We start from the raw sequence: 17393 nt of genomic DNA on the forward strand, positions 1-17393 counted from the left end.
AGCTCCCATTTCACCTGACCTGCATGTCACTGGGCTGAGGGATTGAAATGGTGCACCTGGTAGAAACCCATTCATGGTGAACATACAAACAGAAACAGTGCAGGCTACTCTGCCACAATTTATACCATAATCACTGTCTGTTACTCAAATTTATTTAAATCTTGTTACACTACTTATACTTCTGTGTTAATTGTGGCTGTATATTAGAACAAATACCTGTCCCTTTCTTTAAATCGATATTGTGGCGGACCACCAGGTGGCTCCACTCACACCCAAGTTGAAGGGAAGTGCTGGGGTGGAGATTTTGGCGCTTAATATATGTGAGGTTCTGAGAGTCAGTCAATAAAGTTGGAGTGAGACACTGAGACCTCTCCTGTCGTTATTACATACTTCCACATTGGTGACCCCGAAAGCGAACATGCTAAGGCTCGACGACGAAGCCAGCTCCGGCCTGGAAGCATCGGCTGCCGCCGGACTTTCACCTCCGCCGATGGCTGCGTTTGCTGTGGCGCTTAAATTGCCGGATTTTAAGGCTCACCGATGCTCCAGGGGCCCTCCGACTCGTCCACGGTGGCCGGAATCGCTGCACGGGCTTTGCTTTTATCACCAGCGTTTTGGAGCGAAGGCACGGCGCTGTCTCCCGCCTTGCAGTTTCCAGACCCAGGGAAACGGGCATGTCAGCGCTCTGTAGCAGCCGCGACCGCTGGCAACAAGGAAAGGCTGCTTTTCTTAGAGGACTCACGCTCGGGGAGGCGTTTCCTGGTGGACTCCGGCTCACAGAAGAGCCTTCTTCCCCCGGCTGGCTCGGACATGCTAGCTGAGGGCTGCGGGCCATTGCTAACAGCGGCTAATGGCTCTCCCATCAAAACCTTCGGTGAAAGGTTGGTGACTGTTTGCTTTCATGACCGTGACTTTCAGTGGAACTTTGTTGTTGCTGCTAGCTCTGTGCCTATAATAGGCGCTGATTTTCTTTGTGCTCACGGACTGCTGGTTGATGTTGCTAACAGACGTTTAATTGATGCTGTGTCATTTTCCTCATTACCCTGTTTGACTCGGGGTGCTCAGCCCGTGGTGCATGCTAACTCAGTAGATTCGGGTGACGTTTTTCAGTGTTTGCTTTCTGAGTTTCCCTCACTCACTGTCCCCACTTTCTCGAGCACGGTGACGAAGCATGGGGTGGAGCATTACATAACTACAGTAGGGCCCCCGGTGTTCGCGCGCGCGCGCCGCCTTGACCCTGCCAAACTGGCTGTCGCTCGGGAAGAATTTGCCACCATGGAGCATCTGGGCATCGTGCAGCGTTCGAATAGTGCCTGGGCTTCCCCGTTACACATGGTGCCTAAATCTGATGGTCGGTGGCGACCTTGTGGGGATTTCCGCCGTCTTAATAATGTCACGGAGAACGATCGTTATCCCATTCCCCACATCCAAGATTGCGGGGACCTCGGTTTTTTCGAAGATCGATTTGGTACGGGGATATCACCAGGTTCCCGTGCGCGCGGAGGATGTCCCCAAAACTGCCGTAATTACACCTTTCGGCCTTTTCGAGTTTCTGCGTATGCCGTTTGGCCTGAAAGGTGCCGCCCAAACCTTCCAGCGGTTGATGGACTCGGTCTTGCGTGGGCTGCCCTTTGTTTTTGTATATCTTGATGATATACTGGTGGCCAGCAGCTCGAAGGAGCAGCACATGTTCCATCTGCGTCAGGTTTTTCAGCGTTTGGCGGAGCATGGACTGATTATTAATCCGTCTAAATGCCAGTTTGGGTTGCCGGTTCTCGATTTCCTTGGGCACCGTATTTCCGCCGAGGGCGCGGTTCCGTTGCCTGACAAAGTCCGAGCTGTTTCGGAATTTCCGCGTCCCACGAATGTTAAGGCACTGCAGGAATTTTTGGGGACGGTGAATTTTTACAACCGTTTTCTCCCCAGAGCGGCACATTTGCTGAAGCCCCTTTATGGGGCGTTAAAAGGTAAGAAAGCTAATGACTCAGTTGACTGGTTTCCGGAAAGCATCCAAGCGTTTTCTGATGCTAAGTCAGCGTTAGCTAATGCTGCCCTTCTGGCCCACCCATCCCCCTCAGCGCCGATTGCGTTGACCACCGATGCGTCGGACATAGCGGTGGGTGCGGTGCTGGAACAGCGAATCTCGGGTGTCTGGCAACCGCTCGCCTTTTTCAGCCGTACGCTGCGTGACAGCGAACACAATTACAGCGTTTTTGACAGGGAGCTACTGGCGCTCCACCTGGCGACTCGTCATTTCCGTTTTTTTCTCGAGGGTCGTCACTTTACGTGGACCACAAACCCTTGACGTTTGCCATGTCCAAGGTTTCTGATCCATGGAGTGCACGCCAGCAGCACCAGTTGGCAGCCATTTCTGAGTTTACCACGGACATTCGGCACGTGGCTGGTAAATCCAATCATGTGGCTGACTGTTTGTCCCGTGCGCTGGTTTCTCCCGTCTTTCTCGGCATAGACTACTCCGCCATGGCTGCCGATCAGAGCGGTGACCCGGACATCCTCGCGCTTAAATCCACCCAGACGGGCCTCATATTGGAGGACAGACCCGTGCAGGACGGTGGTCCCCTCCTCGTCTGTGACGTTTCCACCGGCCGCCCTCGCCCAGTGGTTCCCGTTTCCTGGCGTCGTCAAGTTTTTGACTGGTACATGCTGTCTCTCATCCGGGGGTCCGGGCCTCTGTTAAACTGGTCAACTCTAAATTTGTTTGGCCAGGCCTTCGCAAGTCTGTTAAGGAATGGGCGTCGGCGTGCATTCCCTGCCAGCGTGCGAAGGTTCATAAACACACCAAAGCGCCCCTGGAGCCGTTCTTCATACCCGGCAAACGTTTCGATCATGTGCATGTCGATCTGGTGGGTCCTCTGCCGCAGTCACAAGGTTTTACGCACCTTTTGACTGTTGTTGACCGGACCACCAGGTGGCCGGAGGCGGTCCCCCTGGCGTCCACTACCGCAGCAGTGGTGGCCAAGGCGTTTTTGTCAACCTGGGTCTCGCGTTTCGGCCCACCCGCGGACATTACGTCAGACAGAGGCCCCCAGTTCATTTCCGAGCTTTGGTCGGCCATGGCTGATGGACTGGGGGCTAAAGTCCACCGCACAACCGCATACAACCCGCAAGCTAATGGGATGTGTGAACGGTTCCACCGGTCGCTTAAGGCTGCTTTTCGCGCCTCCTTAAAGGATGGCAATTGGGTTGACCGCCTCCCGTGGGTTTTGCTTGGGCTGCGCTCTGCGGTTAAGGAGGATCTCAGCGCTTCCCCAGCTGAGCTAGTGTTTGGTCAGCCCCTCCGCGTGCCTGGAGAATTCTTGCCCGAAAATCCTCCTCCCTGCTTCGATCCATCGGTGCTATCTCTCAACCCGCTTTTGCACTCGCTTCGGGTTCCTGGTCCGGTGCACCATTGCGTGCCTGACACTCTTGTTCCAAAGACTTTAGAGACTGCTAAGTTTGTTTTTGTCAGGCACGATGCCCACAGGACACCGCTGCGGCCGCTGTATGACGGCCCATTCAGGGTTATCGAACCGGGCCAGAAACATTTTGTTTTGGATTTTGGGGGTCGAAGGGAGACTGTGTGTGTTGACAGACTTAAACCTGCACATGTTCTTCCGGACAGTAATGTAGTGCCGGCCCAGGCCCCTCACCGTGGCCGCCCTCCTTCGATGGGGTTGACAGACTCTGGTTTTCTCCCCAGGACTACCCCCGGACCACCGGCGTTTGAGCCTCCTCCTGCCTTTCCTGCTCGCCTTCACCAGCCTCGTTTACAGGATGGACCTTCCTCTGCCTGTTCTCTCCCTCCCAGGTTCAGTCGTTCGGGTCGTTTGCTTAGGCCCAGGGTCCTGGACTGAATAGAGACCTAACTGTGTGTTCAGGGGGGGGTATGTGTGGCGGACCACCAGGTGGCTCCACTCACACCCAAGTTGAAGGGAAGTGCTGGGGTGGAGATTTTGGCGCTTAATATATGTGAGGTTCTGAGAGTCAGTCAATAAAGTTGGAGTGAGACACTGAGACCTCTCCTGTCGTTATTACATACCTCCACAATATTACCACAAAGCCGAGAGCAAACCCAGTCCAAAGAGGACTGCGCAGAAAAAAATATAGTGACAGCATTTCTGCTGAGGAAAGGGCAGTAGTCCAACAATGAACAAGCCTGTTCATCACAGCTTTTACTACCTGTTGAAAAATGAAGCATTGGCTGCATGGTTGGGCAGAATATATTCTGCTTTAACATAAGTATATAGTCATTTCCACAGTTTGTATTTTACTCTCTAGACTCTTTGTCAATAAATTTAAAGTGATATATATGTCACTAGTATATCACAGAGGACACAGAGGAGTATTTTCTATATTTGTCGTTTGACAAATGTTGCACACAACAGGAGAAAATACTCTTTCATTACTGAAACTACTCTGCTTTAGGCAAGAGTGAGACTTGATTAAACTGTCAGGAGGCAGTACACACGACATGTACTTTCTTGCTGTCAGTCCACTGGGCAATTACTATACTGACCCAATTCACACATGAGTGCAAAAAAAGCCTAAAAAAGTTCAGGTTTTCAGTGCATGTGCTGAAACTAGGGTTTGAGAAGAACAACATGATGAGTTAATGAAGTCTGGAAATTGTATTTAAAAGTGAACATCAGCACTGGAAGGCAAAAACAGCTGTCAGCCAAATGTAAGATGCACTGCCTTCTTAGAATGGATCCTATTTGCATGAGTCATTATCAGTGAAGTAGTGTATAGATTGGCAATGAGCTAATCAAACCAAATAAAATAAAAACTAGATGCAATCATTAGATGCAATCAAAGTCCCCCTTTACACATTAAATGTTAATCAGAAAATAAATATAAAAAAAATACAAAAGAACCCACCAACAAGTACAGTTAAAGAGTAAACTGAAAATTATATTTCAGTGAGGCAAATATGGCTTTCCAAGCAGAAAACTCTCCAGTTGACTTCAAAGAGATCCAAGTGTGTCCAGGAGAAGCCTAAACTGACAGCATTTGATGGCAGCTGACCATTCACTGACTTTGAATATCATTCTGTGATAAAACAGACTGAAAAGAAAATGAAAAGTGGAATACCTAATCTCAACTGCTGAAGTCTGCCCAGTCAGATTCAGAAGAGCATGACAGTTTGGTTGCTTTACAGTTTCGGTTTGTTTAGGGCTGTTTATTTTATTACAGAGAAAGGTTGGTGTCTGCAGTGTCTGTTGCCATGACAACCATCGGGCACCGCTTAAGGTCTCAGCAGTTATCAACTGTCTTCAGGCTCCCGTAGTCCTCAGCAGACCAGGGAACCAACTCCTGCAGCACCAATTCAGTGTACTTCTAGCAGTTACAAAGTACAGTAGTTGAAAGTGTATTGAAATGGAACAGTAATGTGACCATAATTGTTGTTCTTCAGCAGTACAAGAAGAGCATGCTTTGGCAATAGGACACATGCTGTAATCTGGCTAGAGCAATTCAGACTCAGTAGCTTTGGAGGCATTTTTCTGTTGGCCATGCTTTTGAATGAAATCTTGCTCCAAGAAAATATTAAAACAATAGCTGTTAAGACTTGCAAAGTCAGCAGGCAAGGATTATCACAGTAAGTCATTTCTGCATAGTACAGTTTCACAGCAATTAATGTCATTGGATGCTGTTGTAGATAAAAATCACATCTCTTTATTATTACAGGTCTCTGGAGCAAATTTTTCTGCCTAATGTTCATATTCACAAAAAAGCTCTATGTATATATGTTTTATTCATTATGAAACACTATGCTCTTTTCCATTATTCATTAATATATGAATGTGGATTGTCATATGCCTCACATATGAATTTGTCATTAAATGTAATCATATCATGCTTGATTGGATGAGATTCTGGGTGGGTGTATTGGAGTCTGCTTTGGAGGGGTTATTTTTGTATATGTCAAAATCATCTTTTTCTGTATCTGCTTCTGGTCCTCTTCCATTTCTTTTGTCAGCGGTGTACTGCAGGGTTCTGTTTTGGGGCCATTATTGTTTTTCCGTGTATTTGCTTCTTCTTCAGTTTTGTATCACCACTATGCAGATGGAATAAAACTCTAGGTCCTCTTGCCACGTCAGTGTCACAATCTGGTAGTAGGAACTCAAGCACAGAGCGGTAGGCGTCTCCAAAAAAACAGGGGCCTGGAAGGAGGGCACAACGGGCTGGAGAGCACTGGCTTGACCTGAGACACATGAAAGATGTTGTGAATGCGCATGTTGCGCGGCAGTTTGAGGCGGACGGACACAGGGTTCACAATGGCGTCGATGGGAAAAGGGCCAATAAACTGAGGAGACAGCTTTTTAGACTCAGTCCGTAGCGGCACAAAATGGGTAGACAGCCATACCTGTTGTCCAATGGCGTACTCAGGGGCTGGTGTCCGGTGACGGTCAGCGAGGGCCTTGTTCCACTCCTTAGTACGGAGCAGGACAGCCCGAGTCGCACGCCAGGCACAACGGCACCTGTGGAGGTGAGCCTGTACCGAAGGAACAGGCGGAGCGTTCCAACCCAGTATGTCACCTTTCTCCCAGTCAATATGTGGGTTGTGGAGAACAAGCCAGGGGTGACCCAGAACTAGCGGAGTGAGAGGAGCTTTAAATGAAAAAAAAAAAATCCTTTCTGTGTGATTGCCTGAGAGGGATAATGAAAGGAATTCAGAAACATGAGTGATGTTGTGCAGGCGCTGACCTGATAGTGCGTGAACGCAGAGAGGGCGTGACAGAGGCTCCAAGGCGATGTTTAGTTTGGCGGCAGACGAGGTGTCAATAAAGTTCTGCTCAGCCCCAGAGTCAATGAGAACAGAGAGAGAGAGTGAAAAACAGTCTGAACGCGTAGTTTAGCCAGTAAGAGAAGTCTGGGGAGAGGGCTTTCACTCGACAGATCGCCCACCAGCACCCTCTCGATCACTGGTGAGCACGCCCTTTTGCCAGTGTCGGGCAGGAAGAGACAGAGTGGCCTTTACGGCTGCAATAAACGCATTCACCGGCGGCAAGGCGGCGCTGGCGCTCTGTGGGCGACAGCCGTGAGCGCCCAAGCTGCATGGGTTCTTCCTCATCCCGGGTGTTGGCGTCACGTGGCCCACGGGCTGCAGTAGAGGTCCCACAAAAATCCAGTGGTTCATGCCCCAAACGTGTGCGTGCGCTCCGGTGTGCGCGCACTTGGTCGTCCACCCGAATACACAGAGCCAAAAGCGCATCTAGGGAGGAAGGTAGTTCACGAAGCATCAGTTTTTCCTCTGTATTTCCTGCATTCTGTATTTCCTCATTAACGTTAGTAAGTAACGCACTCTTAAGGGCCTCTTCTCCCCATTCCGTCTGTTCGGCCAAAGTAGAAAAATCAATAGAAAAACCAGCCATGCTTCGTTTACCTTGTTTGAGCGCAAGCAAGCGCTGGCAGTTGTGGCCTTTCTGTCAAACACACCTTTAAACTTAACAAGAAAGTCAGTAAAAGTTATGTCCAGATCTGCTTGAAGCACAGCTTGTGCCCAGGTCAGAGCACGATCTTGGAGTAACTGGACGATATAAGCAATTTTCGCACCATCAGTAGAAAAGGCTTGCGGTTGCTGGTGAAACTGAAGGGCACATTGAGTAAGGAAACCAGCGCATTTATCAATTTCTCCAGTGAAAGGTTTTGGTGTAGGAAGAAATCTGTCATAGTGAACAGGTGAGGGAGCAGGTGGTGTGGCACTTACTGCTGGAGCTAGCGCCTCCTGCGGAGGAGCGGCGACAGGTGGAGCTGTCGGTAGCAGTATTAACCGGGCCACGGCCTGAGTGATGTTTGCGAGCTCTGCTCAAAGGTGAACAAACATTTGCTCATGACGCTCCAGCATCGCGGCTAAAGTGGCGAGGGTGGGGTTTGAGATCGCCGAATCTGCTGAGTCCATTTCCGTGGCTGGATGATTCTGTCACAATCTGGTAGTAGGAACTCAAGCGCAGAGTGGTAGGTGTCTCCAAAAAAACAGTTTATTTAGAGCACCAGTGCACGATATATACAGTGAAGGGGAATCCAAACTCCAGGGAATCACGGGGAAGCTCTCTCACACTCGCTCACGTCTTCTTGCCCAAACTCACACACGTTCACACGACTGGGGGGGTCACAGGTACGGGGAGGAAAGTCTGTCGCAGAAGAGAGGGAAGTCACACACAAATTACGAATCACAGGTTCACAAGAGCTGGGAGAAACACTAACGTCTGTAGTACAATCATCCAGCGACGAGTGGATCTGTGTTCCAGCCTCAAATAGTGCTCCTGGGTGATGACCGCTGATTGTTGACAGGTGTGTGGGCCAAGGGCGGGAGCCCACAGTGAGCTCCGCCCAGGCAGAGAGGGAGAGAGAGAGAGAGAGGGGGAGAGAGAAAACCAAACAACACATGTAGCCTTGTGGGGCCGGCCGGGCAGGCACGGAGACCATGACAGTCAGTCTTATTAGGAACCTTGAGGTGATTTTGACCCAGCCTTTACTTTGCATGCTCATGTTAAATCTCACGCTTTATTTATTAAATATTGCCAAGATAAATTCCATTGTGTCACACTCTGTATTGGAAATTGTTATTCGTGCCTTTTCATTCATTCTTCACTTGTGTTAACAGGGCTTCTTTGGAATGACTGCAGGTTGTTTATAATGGCTCTGTCTGGCTTGTGGCTAATTCTTCAAAGTAATTAGCTGTCACACCATTGCTAATTCAGTTGCACTGACGCTGTTATCTCTTTTGGAAAGGAAACTTTGTTTTTAGCATTTTGTTATGAAGCACGTTGTAATATGGCAGCTATGTGAATACAGTCCCAATGCAGTGGTGAAATATGAAACATGAAGGCTTAGCTTAGAATATTTGATTTTGAGTAATCCTCATATGACCTGACTAAAAAGCTTAAACAAGCTGTAAAAAAAAAAAAAAATCATACTTTCACCTTAAAATGATAAAAAAGAAGACTAATCTGAAGTGATGTGCAGCAGGTTCTTTTAAGGTCAAGGTTTCCCTTAAGGTGCTAACACATTTATACTTAATCACAGAAAATCAAGAATTATGGCATAATACTGTTTTCAAGACATAAAAGTCCGTTTCATCAGTGTATATAAATGTATTATTACAGATCATGAAAAACCACGAGTGCTTTGAAGTTTCCTTTTTTAAAACCTGCTGAGTTCTTCTCAACAGGAGAGTATCTGGCATGCTGTTTCTGTCTTAAATGTGAAAGGGTCCTTGTGTTAAAAGGGCACACAGGTTTAGAGCACATGTTTTCTAAATCTCAGAATTGTGGCATTTTGCTCCCTTTTTACTCTACATATATGTGTTGCCAGTACAAAAGATTGCCCAAGAAACCCTCTTCAGTTAAAAGTAAATCAAGCATTCTACATAAAGCTCCGGCCACACAGTGTTTACCTCATATTTGCATACCTAATCTGTGATGATGATATGTAATTTCAGAAAACAGTGCTCTCTAATTTCATTTAATTTTAAAGCTTAGGAGTTTTAAAATCAAATGAAACTGCATATTGTTTTTTCTGATTAAAATGAATACATGGATTAATCTAATGCATGGATTATCTTTGTTAATCCATGCATTAGATGCAATCAAAGTCCCCCTTTACACATTAAATGTTAATCAGAATTACTGAAGGCAATTGCATTCAGTGAGTTGAGCTTTGGTCTACAGCAGGCAGAGACGTCAGCTTTAAATATGACTTTAAAGTCTTTGCTGATCTTTTAAACTTTTGATATTCACTGTAGCCACTTAACAAATACTGAGGAGGATATATCTTTTCTGAGCTGAGGAGGGTGGACTATGGTAATAATTACAGTAAAGGGGAACACAATAATTACACTTGTCATATTAATCACATTGATATAAAACCAGCCTACCTAATCAGTAGGTTGCTGTTATAAAGGGCCAAGTTTCTGTCTGTAGAGTAATATATACACTTAAGTTTCACCTAGTTAAGTTTTGAAATCTCATCACATCATATCCCCAGAAATTATCATGTTGAATTTACAAAGTATTTCATGTGGAGAGAGTGTTTTATGAGATGATATTACATGCTGTGCAGCTTCTATTGGAGCAGCTGATTTGTCTTTTTCCACTAATATCCCATTATAGTAGTGATGTGTGCACTGCGTTTGATAATGAGAGTGAGTAGACTACCATCTGGATATTAGCGCCTGCAATTATTCATCATGAGCAAGGAGAAGTTTCTCTAAACCACACCCTCATTTCTTAATCGTAATCTTTGCCTCCGGTGCTGAATCACCTCCAGCTACTCATCCCACGGTCTGTTGCAATCTAATCTGCTTTGACTTGACTAACAGCCACTCTGTTAGACAGTTCTTTCCACTTATATTTACTCTGCACAGCTATGTAAAAAATATCTGTGTTTATTCTATTAAAGTGATTTAATTGAGAGCTCAAGAATCTAAATATAAGTTTGATAAATGGACTTAACTCTTAATTGCCCCTTGGAGATAAATAAAGTCTTTCTGATTCTGATTAAGTATAAATTTTTTAAAGTTTTTATCTCTCTGTGGCAATGTGAAGCAACTTTGCAGTCCCCCAAATTTAGATCTTCACCTTTTCCAGTCTAACATTCAGTGCGAGTGCAAAGCGGCATAGTCTAATGGCAGGGAGTTCAGGGAGTTCAAAAGTATGCACCACAAGCTGGCAAAAGCTTTCCAGCCCCAGGTCAGTCATAATTCTAAACCTTAGGAGAGTAAGAGGGTGTCTCATAAAAAGAAAAATTACCCTTAAAAAGTTCATAATCACACATCTATACAGAGATGAGTCATTTTTTAGTCAATTCAGGCTTTTAAGAAACCTTTTTAGCTGCATGCTGAAATATTATATGGAACAAGAGGCGACTTTTGTTGTGATTTGGCGCTATATAAATAAAATTGAATTGAATTGAACAAAGTGCTGGGAAGCAACAAAAGTAAGTCTTTTCTAAAATATGCCGATTTAAAAAATAAATAACAACACATCAATGACTAAATCCAACAAAGCATGATATATGAATTTTATTTTCCATAACATTGTGTTTTAGGAGAATTGTACATATAATTCATGGGTTGTTTTTTTTTTTCTTTTTACACACAGTTCATTTTAAGCAGACTCAGTATCACAACATTGTCTTTTTTTTTTCCTTTTTCTTTTTTTTTTGTGATGAAATTTTAAATTTCGTTACATTCCACAGATTTCCCTTTGGTTACTCAGACTCAGACCTCTGGGCATCCTGCCCCCATTTGTGAATTCATGCCAATTAGTGTCGGTCATAAATAACATCAGACAAGCATGCACATTCACACAGCCTCTGGAACAGAAAACATTTATCATGACACAAGTAGTCAAGTGGCTACACGCCTGAAATGTAACATAGCAACTGTCCTGCTTAATCTGGTGGCGTTTCACACCAAAAAAAAAATTATAAAGCATTTAAAAAAAAAATTCACAAAAGCCATTTAGGACATTAAGATACACAGTCAGTTGCCACATTTAAATAGTTACAAACTGTTTATGAATTCTCCATCTTTTGCAGCACCTGGTCAGCATGAGCACAACTTCTTTGTAAGACTGAAAAGATTTAGATGATTGAGTTCATCACTGCAGGCAGCAGACAAACGAAAAGTGTCTAATGAGCTGCAGACGATTAAGTGGCCACTGAGCGTAAAAGTTAATCAGTTGAAAAGCACTTGTGCTTTGCAAATATTTAATTATTGTTGTCATAGTCACAGTTGTAAATGACACATATAGGGTTTCTTATATGTAAACAGTACAAAAGGTGCATACACAAGGTTTTTTTTTTCTCTCCCTTTCTGTGGTTTGATTTTTTTCATGTCCTTTACAGGATACTGTAAGTGCATTCAGTTACGTTCCCAAGGCCTATCATTTTATTTTCATCTTTGAGAAAGTGCTTTGCTCGTAATTTGAGCAGTCTTTTGTCCTTTTCAGCTGGTGTTGTCATGCTCTTAAATAATCTATTAGTGACACAGACACGCACTCACATACATGCAAAACTGAATGCTGTTTAAGAAATTTGTGCAGATCAAAATAAAAGACAGGAACAGTGACATCTCAGGGTTAACGTGTTCATCATGTGCCAATATCCCTCAATCAATAAAAACTTTATATGAGGCATAATGCGTCATGTAGGCTTGTAGCTCAGATTTCGTGGATACCTTTTTTAATATTTGCTTGCCAGCCTGCTGCACAGCAGTCATTAAAGGGCTATGAAGGCTTAACGAGTAACAGTTTTAATAAGTGTATTCACCATATGAGTGTTTCACTCTGATTCATTTAATTTTATGAAATTTTGACTTCATCAAGTTATAATTTGGGAATATCTTGTGATCTGTGTAGTAGCCTGTAATTTGGAAACCCATCTGTTGAAAGATGTAAAGCGAATGAATGATGAATGTGTTTACACTGCCAAATGGGTATTCGCTTTTTCAAATGCAAACTGGCACCTGGGCTCACGCTACAGATCACATTGTGGAAATGATCATTTAAAATGATCAGGACATTCCTCTTTTACTAGAAAGTCAATAGTGCGTTAATATTGCGTACAGCATTTGGGGAAGGTGTGAGAGAGACTCCAACACCATACTGACAGACAGACAGTGTGTGTCATCTCATTTAGCACTGCACTCAAAGTGATTAGTTGCACACAGAAACCTTGGCTTTAATCTTCCAATGTAAAACAGCGTGACGATCTTCACTGTTTACTTTGCGTCTTCACTTTTTGAGGTAAAATTGTATGTAAATCATTCATAAGTAAGCCGAAAATAGCTTTTTCAATTCCAAAGTTGTGTGACTCAGAATTTAAAATGTTGTTTTGATTCGTCTACAATTACACGTAGCACAATCGCACTGATAACTTCTGCTGGAACGCACCAATTTATCCCTTTGCTGCAGCATCTCACCTGGTGCAAACACAGTCCAGCATGGTGATCAAAAAGTAGGATGCCTTTAATATAAGGACCTCTAGGAACAGCTGTGCATTCAAGATAGTTATCTGTTACCATGCCAATGTAAAAACTCATCATACAATTTATATGATTTAAGAGGATTGATGAATCACCTTGCTGCCATGTGGTAAAGCCCGATGAGAAACTGCAAATGTGTAATATTTGGTGGCATGGAGAAATAGGCCCACACTGTGAGTGCAGGGAACATAAATGAACAAAGCTACATAATTTTGCCCTAGTGTATACAAGACAAAGACACAAAGGAAAAAAAAAAGATAACACTTGTTCTTGTGTTTCAGCAATTTAGTCTCCTGCCTGAGGTCTGGATATGAACTTATGTGCAATGCTGCAGAGAAAACTTTCTATAGACAGCTGTCCTGAATACATAAAAAGAAGCAGTATGGAGGCAAACCAGGTTTGCTGAATGGGTTCATTATTAATAGACACTATGGCACTTGCCGTATAATATTTAAAAGTTTGACACGATTGTATTAACTATAAGGCAGTAGTTTTAAATTGAAGAAAAAACAAAAAGAAAAACTTTAGGGACTGAAGGTATTCTAAAAATGTCCCCCAGCAACATCATGATAAAGTGTATGTGCACATAACCCCCTTCACCTACATCCATTTCTTTGGTTTGAACTGAAGTCTTTAGCTCCCTCCAAGTGCATCTAAAACACTCTCCAGATTAGTTTTCTCTGTCAATACCAGCATCGCCTTTCTAGTTGTTGTTTTTACAACTTTCTCTTCCCTCCAGTGACCTAGGCACCACTTCTGCTTCCCTGATGGGGAAGTGACCTTCCCAATTCCTCTGTTCCCAAAGAAGCCGCACAGTCCCTCCATATGTTTTCCTTTCAAACACAAAATAATAAACCACTGCTATTCTTCCCCGCCTTCCCTTTTCTGCACCACATATTTCAGTGTTTGCTTTGAAATATTCCCTCTCTGTCTGTAAGGTTTACACTTCTGTCTTTGTGGTATAACTTTGAGCTCGGCATCTGTGAGCGTCTGGCTTTGCACACGTCAGCCTGTATAGGAACACATGAATGTGCACCAACAGTGCATTTAAATGTCAGAGAAAAGCAGAAAAACAAATCTGTTACATTTTAATGCACATCTTATTTCACCATTCTTAGAATTTTTTAGTGATGCAATGTTCGTGTCAGTTACCTTAGAGGTTGTTTTAGATGCACTATAATGGGGTTAATGGGAAGAGATGATAAAACTAATCCAATAATATAGTTATTATGTGGGGTTGTTGAGTTTCAAATATACATTAAAAAAAAAAAACACATTTTAATACATCTCTGATAACATCATAGCACAGGTAAAAACAACACTAACACTAATTTACAAAATATCCCTTTGAAATGTCTTCGGACTCCCTCGTAAGGTAGCTAATGAACTGCAAATGTTTTGGACAACAAAACATATCACAAGAAAAATGTTCAGTAGGCACCCTGAGATGGGAAAACGGATATGAACAGAACTTACTCGGACATCTACGATGTATAAAACACTGTTCACTGATAAGAGGCAATGAGTGTCATCCTCCTGTCAAATTTAATACAAGCAAGTGACCCGCTCCTTACATTTCACTAATGTACTCTCATTGCTTCTCTTTGTTTTACTTTCCACAATGAAAGCATCGACGTGTATCCATGGTGAATTCAGCTTCTTTTTTTTTTTTTTAAATAAAAAATTATCACGAACAGCATTAATAAACAAAGATACTAAATCACCTATTAAATGAAAAGCTAAAGCTTTGCATAAGTATTTCAGCATAAATAAACATATCACCACTACATCGTACTGCACAGCATATGATGTAGGAGGCAGAGGAACCTGAGCCCAGTCTAAACTGCTTGCTGCATTCGCAGGGCTTTAGCAGTGAAGGGAGAACAGCTTCATGAACTTGTTGTGTGTCTCAGTCTTTTTGTTATTATGCGGTCTAGAGAGCAGCAGTGCGGCAAATCAGAAATATACCATGACATCTTCTTGAAATATGAATGTGCTAAGGTTAGGAACTAGCTGAGTTAACTTAATACTGTTTTCAGATGCAACTTATGTTGGAGAACTTGGATTGGAACACACAGTGTGTTTTGAATTGCATAGGAAAGTGTCCACAGGGAACTGTCCATTTGCTGCACTTGGATATTTGATGAAACTGAATAAGTTATTGCATTGCACTTTTATTTCTGTAGATTTAGATGGATTTAATGCTGTGTGTACTGAGTTTCTACCTTAGCAAAAGTACAAAAGGTTCACTATAACATAATACCTGTAGTATCAAAACTGATTATGATGCAAAATGACCATTTCTGGTCACCTTATGTAATTTTTTTTATAAGTTTTATTTCACATTTATAGAACTTATAGAAATTTCTCTAATTTATAAGTACAAGTTTGGGTCTTTTCTTCGGTATTGCAAGAAGCCTAGATAGCCATATCACACCAACTGTAGCAGATATGAAGCATAGCTTATTTGTTGAGTGAGTGATTGGTTGAGCAGCATCAGCAGACACACAGGTATCCTCCACAAGCTACATCATGTGCACTAAAATAAAACAGATATGTTAATTAGCACATATTACATGGTTTGATGCCAGTTTTTCTCTCAACTTGTTTTGTGCCATCCATCACCTGAATTAATTTGTCATGTTTATTACTAAGATTTTGTTTCCTGTTGTTCGCAGTGCAAGAAGGTCAAACCAGGCAGTATTAAGTATTATGCTACTGCAGCATTTAGGCTTAGCACTTTCACCATATAAAACTCTATCAAACTGATATTATACTGTATATTATCAACAGTGAGACATCATTTCCTCTTGTACTAATCTGACGTTCAGGTGAGGCGAGTTTTACGATTTGAGGCTTCTGAAGTTACTAAAGAGAAGTGTATGGTTACCATTGGCCACCCAGTTTGGTGAATTATGTCTTAAAGTCTACAGCAGCAGACATTAAAGGATATCACATTTTAGTAATGTGTCATTCAGATTGTTAGAGTAATAACAACATGCAACTGCAATACATGGCTTAGCTGTCAGATATAATCTCTAAAGGGTTTGCTCCATTGACGCAAATCACAGTTATTAAAACCCATCACTGGTAAAAACTCTGAGTTTAAATGATAGAATTCTTCATATCTTGGTAAACTACAAGAAAAAAAAACCATGTCTTTCAGTTTCATTCATTACTTAATACTCTTTAGCTGCACAACTACCTGGATGTAACACAAAACAGGAATTAGCATTTAATAGGCTCAAGACTTCAGACTTCATTCTTTGTTTGTGCGGTCTCTGACTGACTCGTTGTTATTGAGCGGCGGAGGCGGCGATTGCTTGCTCCTCATGCTCCGTCCGTCCGTGGCGGCTCGTGAAGTCTCCGTCACGAAGAGCCGATTCACCCAGACGGAGGTGACAATGCGTTTGTACTCATTCCTGAAATTTCGGTTCAGTAAGCCATAGATTATGGCATTCAGACAGCTGTTGAAGTAGGCCATAAAGTAGCTGACTACAAAAAGCCACTCAGGGATACGAGGAGCCACGCGGGATGGATCAATCGCCACTGCCAAGCCAATCAGGTTAAGTGGAGCCCAGCAAATGGCAAACAACACAAATACTACAAACATGGTGATGAAATTCCGCAAGTCACTCGGTCTCAGGCGAGGGCTTTCTTCTGTCTTCACTTTACGACGCACCTGGACATGAAGAAAACATATTGGACATAATTGTAAATGATGTGAATGAAAAATTCTTTGCTGAAAATGCATTTTTATGAAGTGAGCTTTTTGAAGTGCAGACTTCCAGCTTTTATTCAAAGGGCTGTAACAAAAATATTGCATTAACAGATTAGTATTTACAGCCAATTTTATACAAGGTACCCCATTTTCAGAGGCTCAAAAGTAACTGGACAAACTAACATGATCTTAAAAGTAAGGATTATTTTTATTGCTCTATTGGGCTGAGATCAGGTGACTGACTTGGCCACTTAGAATATGCAATTTCTTTGCCAGACATCTCTATACCATACTGTGGTATGTTTCAGGTCATGAGCGCTTCCTTTCCTTCTCAATAGTATACATCTTATTATTATTCTGGCACAAGTTAACCTTTCTATGCAGATGTTTTGTGGCCATCTAATCTAGCATTCTTGTTCTGGAGTGTAATAAGTAGTTTGCATTTTGCTGTAAACCCTCCGTATTTACATTTATGACAGTGTATCTTGATCACGTTTTGGAAGTGCTGCATCAAACTCTTTCTTGAGTCGGTTAGATATTATGAAGTTCTTCAATCATTCTATTTAAGTATGTGTCACATTGTTGATTTTTAACTGGTTTATTTATTTATTTTTATTTATTTTTTTTTTTGGGGGGGGAATGGTGGGACTACAAAAATGGCTATGATTCATAAATAGTTGATGC

General features: G+C 43.0%; 1 protein-coding gene across 1 annotated transcript in view; it reads right to left on the reverse strand.

Annotated features, from left to right (window-relative positions):
* Window positions 1-10994: 10994 nt before the first annotated feature.
* Window positions 10995-17393, reverse strand: part of mtnr1bb (melatonin receptor 1Bb) — a 49785-nt gene continuing 43386 nt past the window's right edge. The window contains exon 4 of the mRNA XM_084942448.1: window positions 10995-16670. Within this exon, the coding sequence (XP_084798574.1) occupies window positions 16248-16670 (423 nt within the window). The 3' untranslated portion in view covers window positions 10995-16247. The remainder of the gene's footprint in view (window positions 16671-17393) is intronic.

The sequence above is a fragment of the Perissodus microlepis genome, chromosome 10 (assembly GCF_051167445.1).
Source record: "Perissodus microlepis isolate ML-2025 ecotype Zambia chromosome 10, ASM5116744v1, whole genome shotgun sequence".
Lineage (NCBI taxonomy): Eukaryota > Metazoa > Chordata > Actinopteri > Cichliformes > Cichlidae > Perissodus > Perissodus microlepis.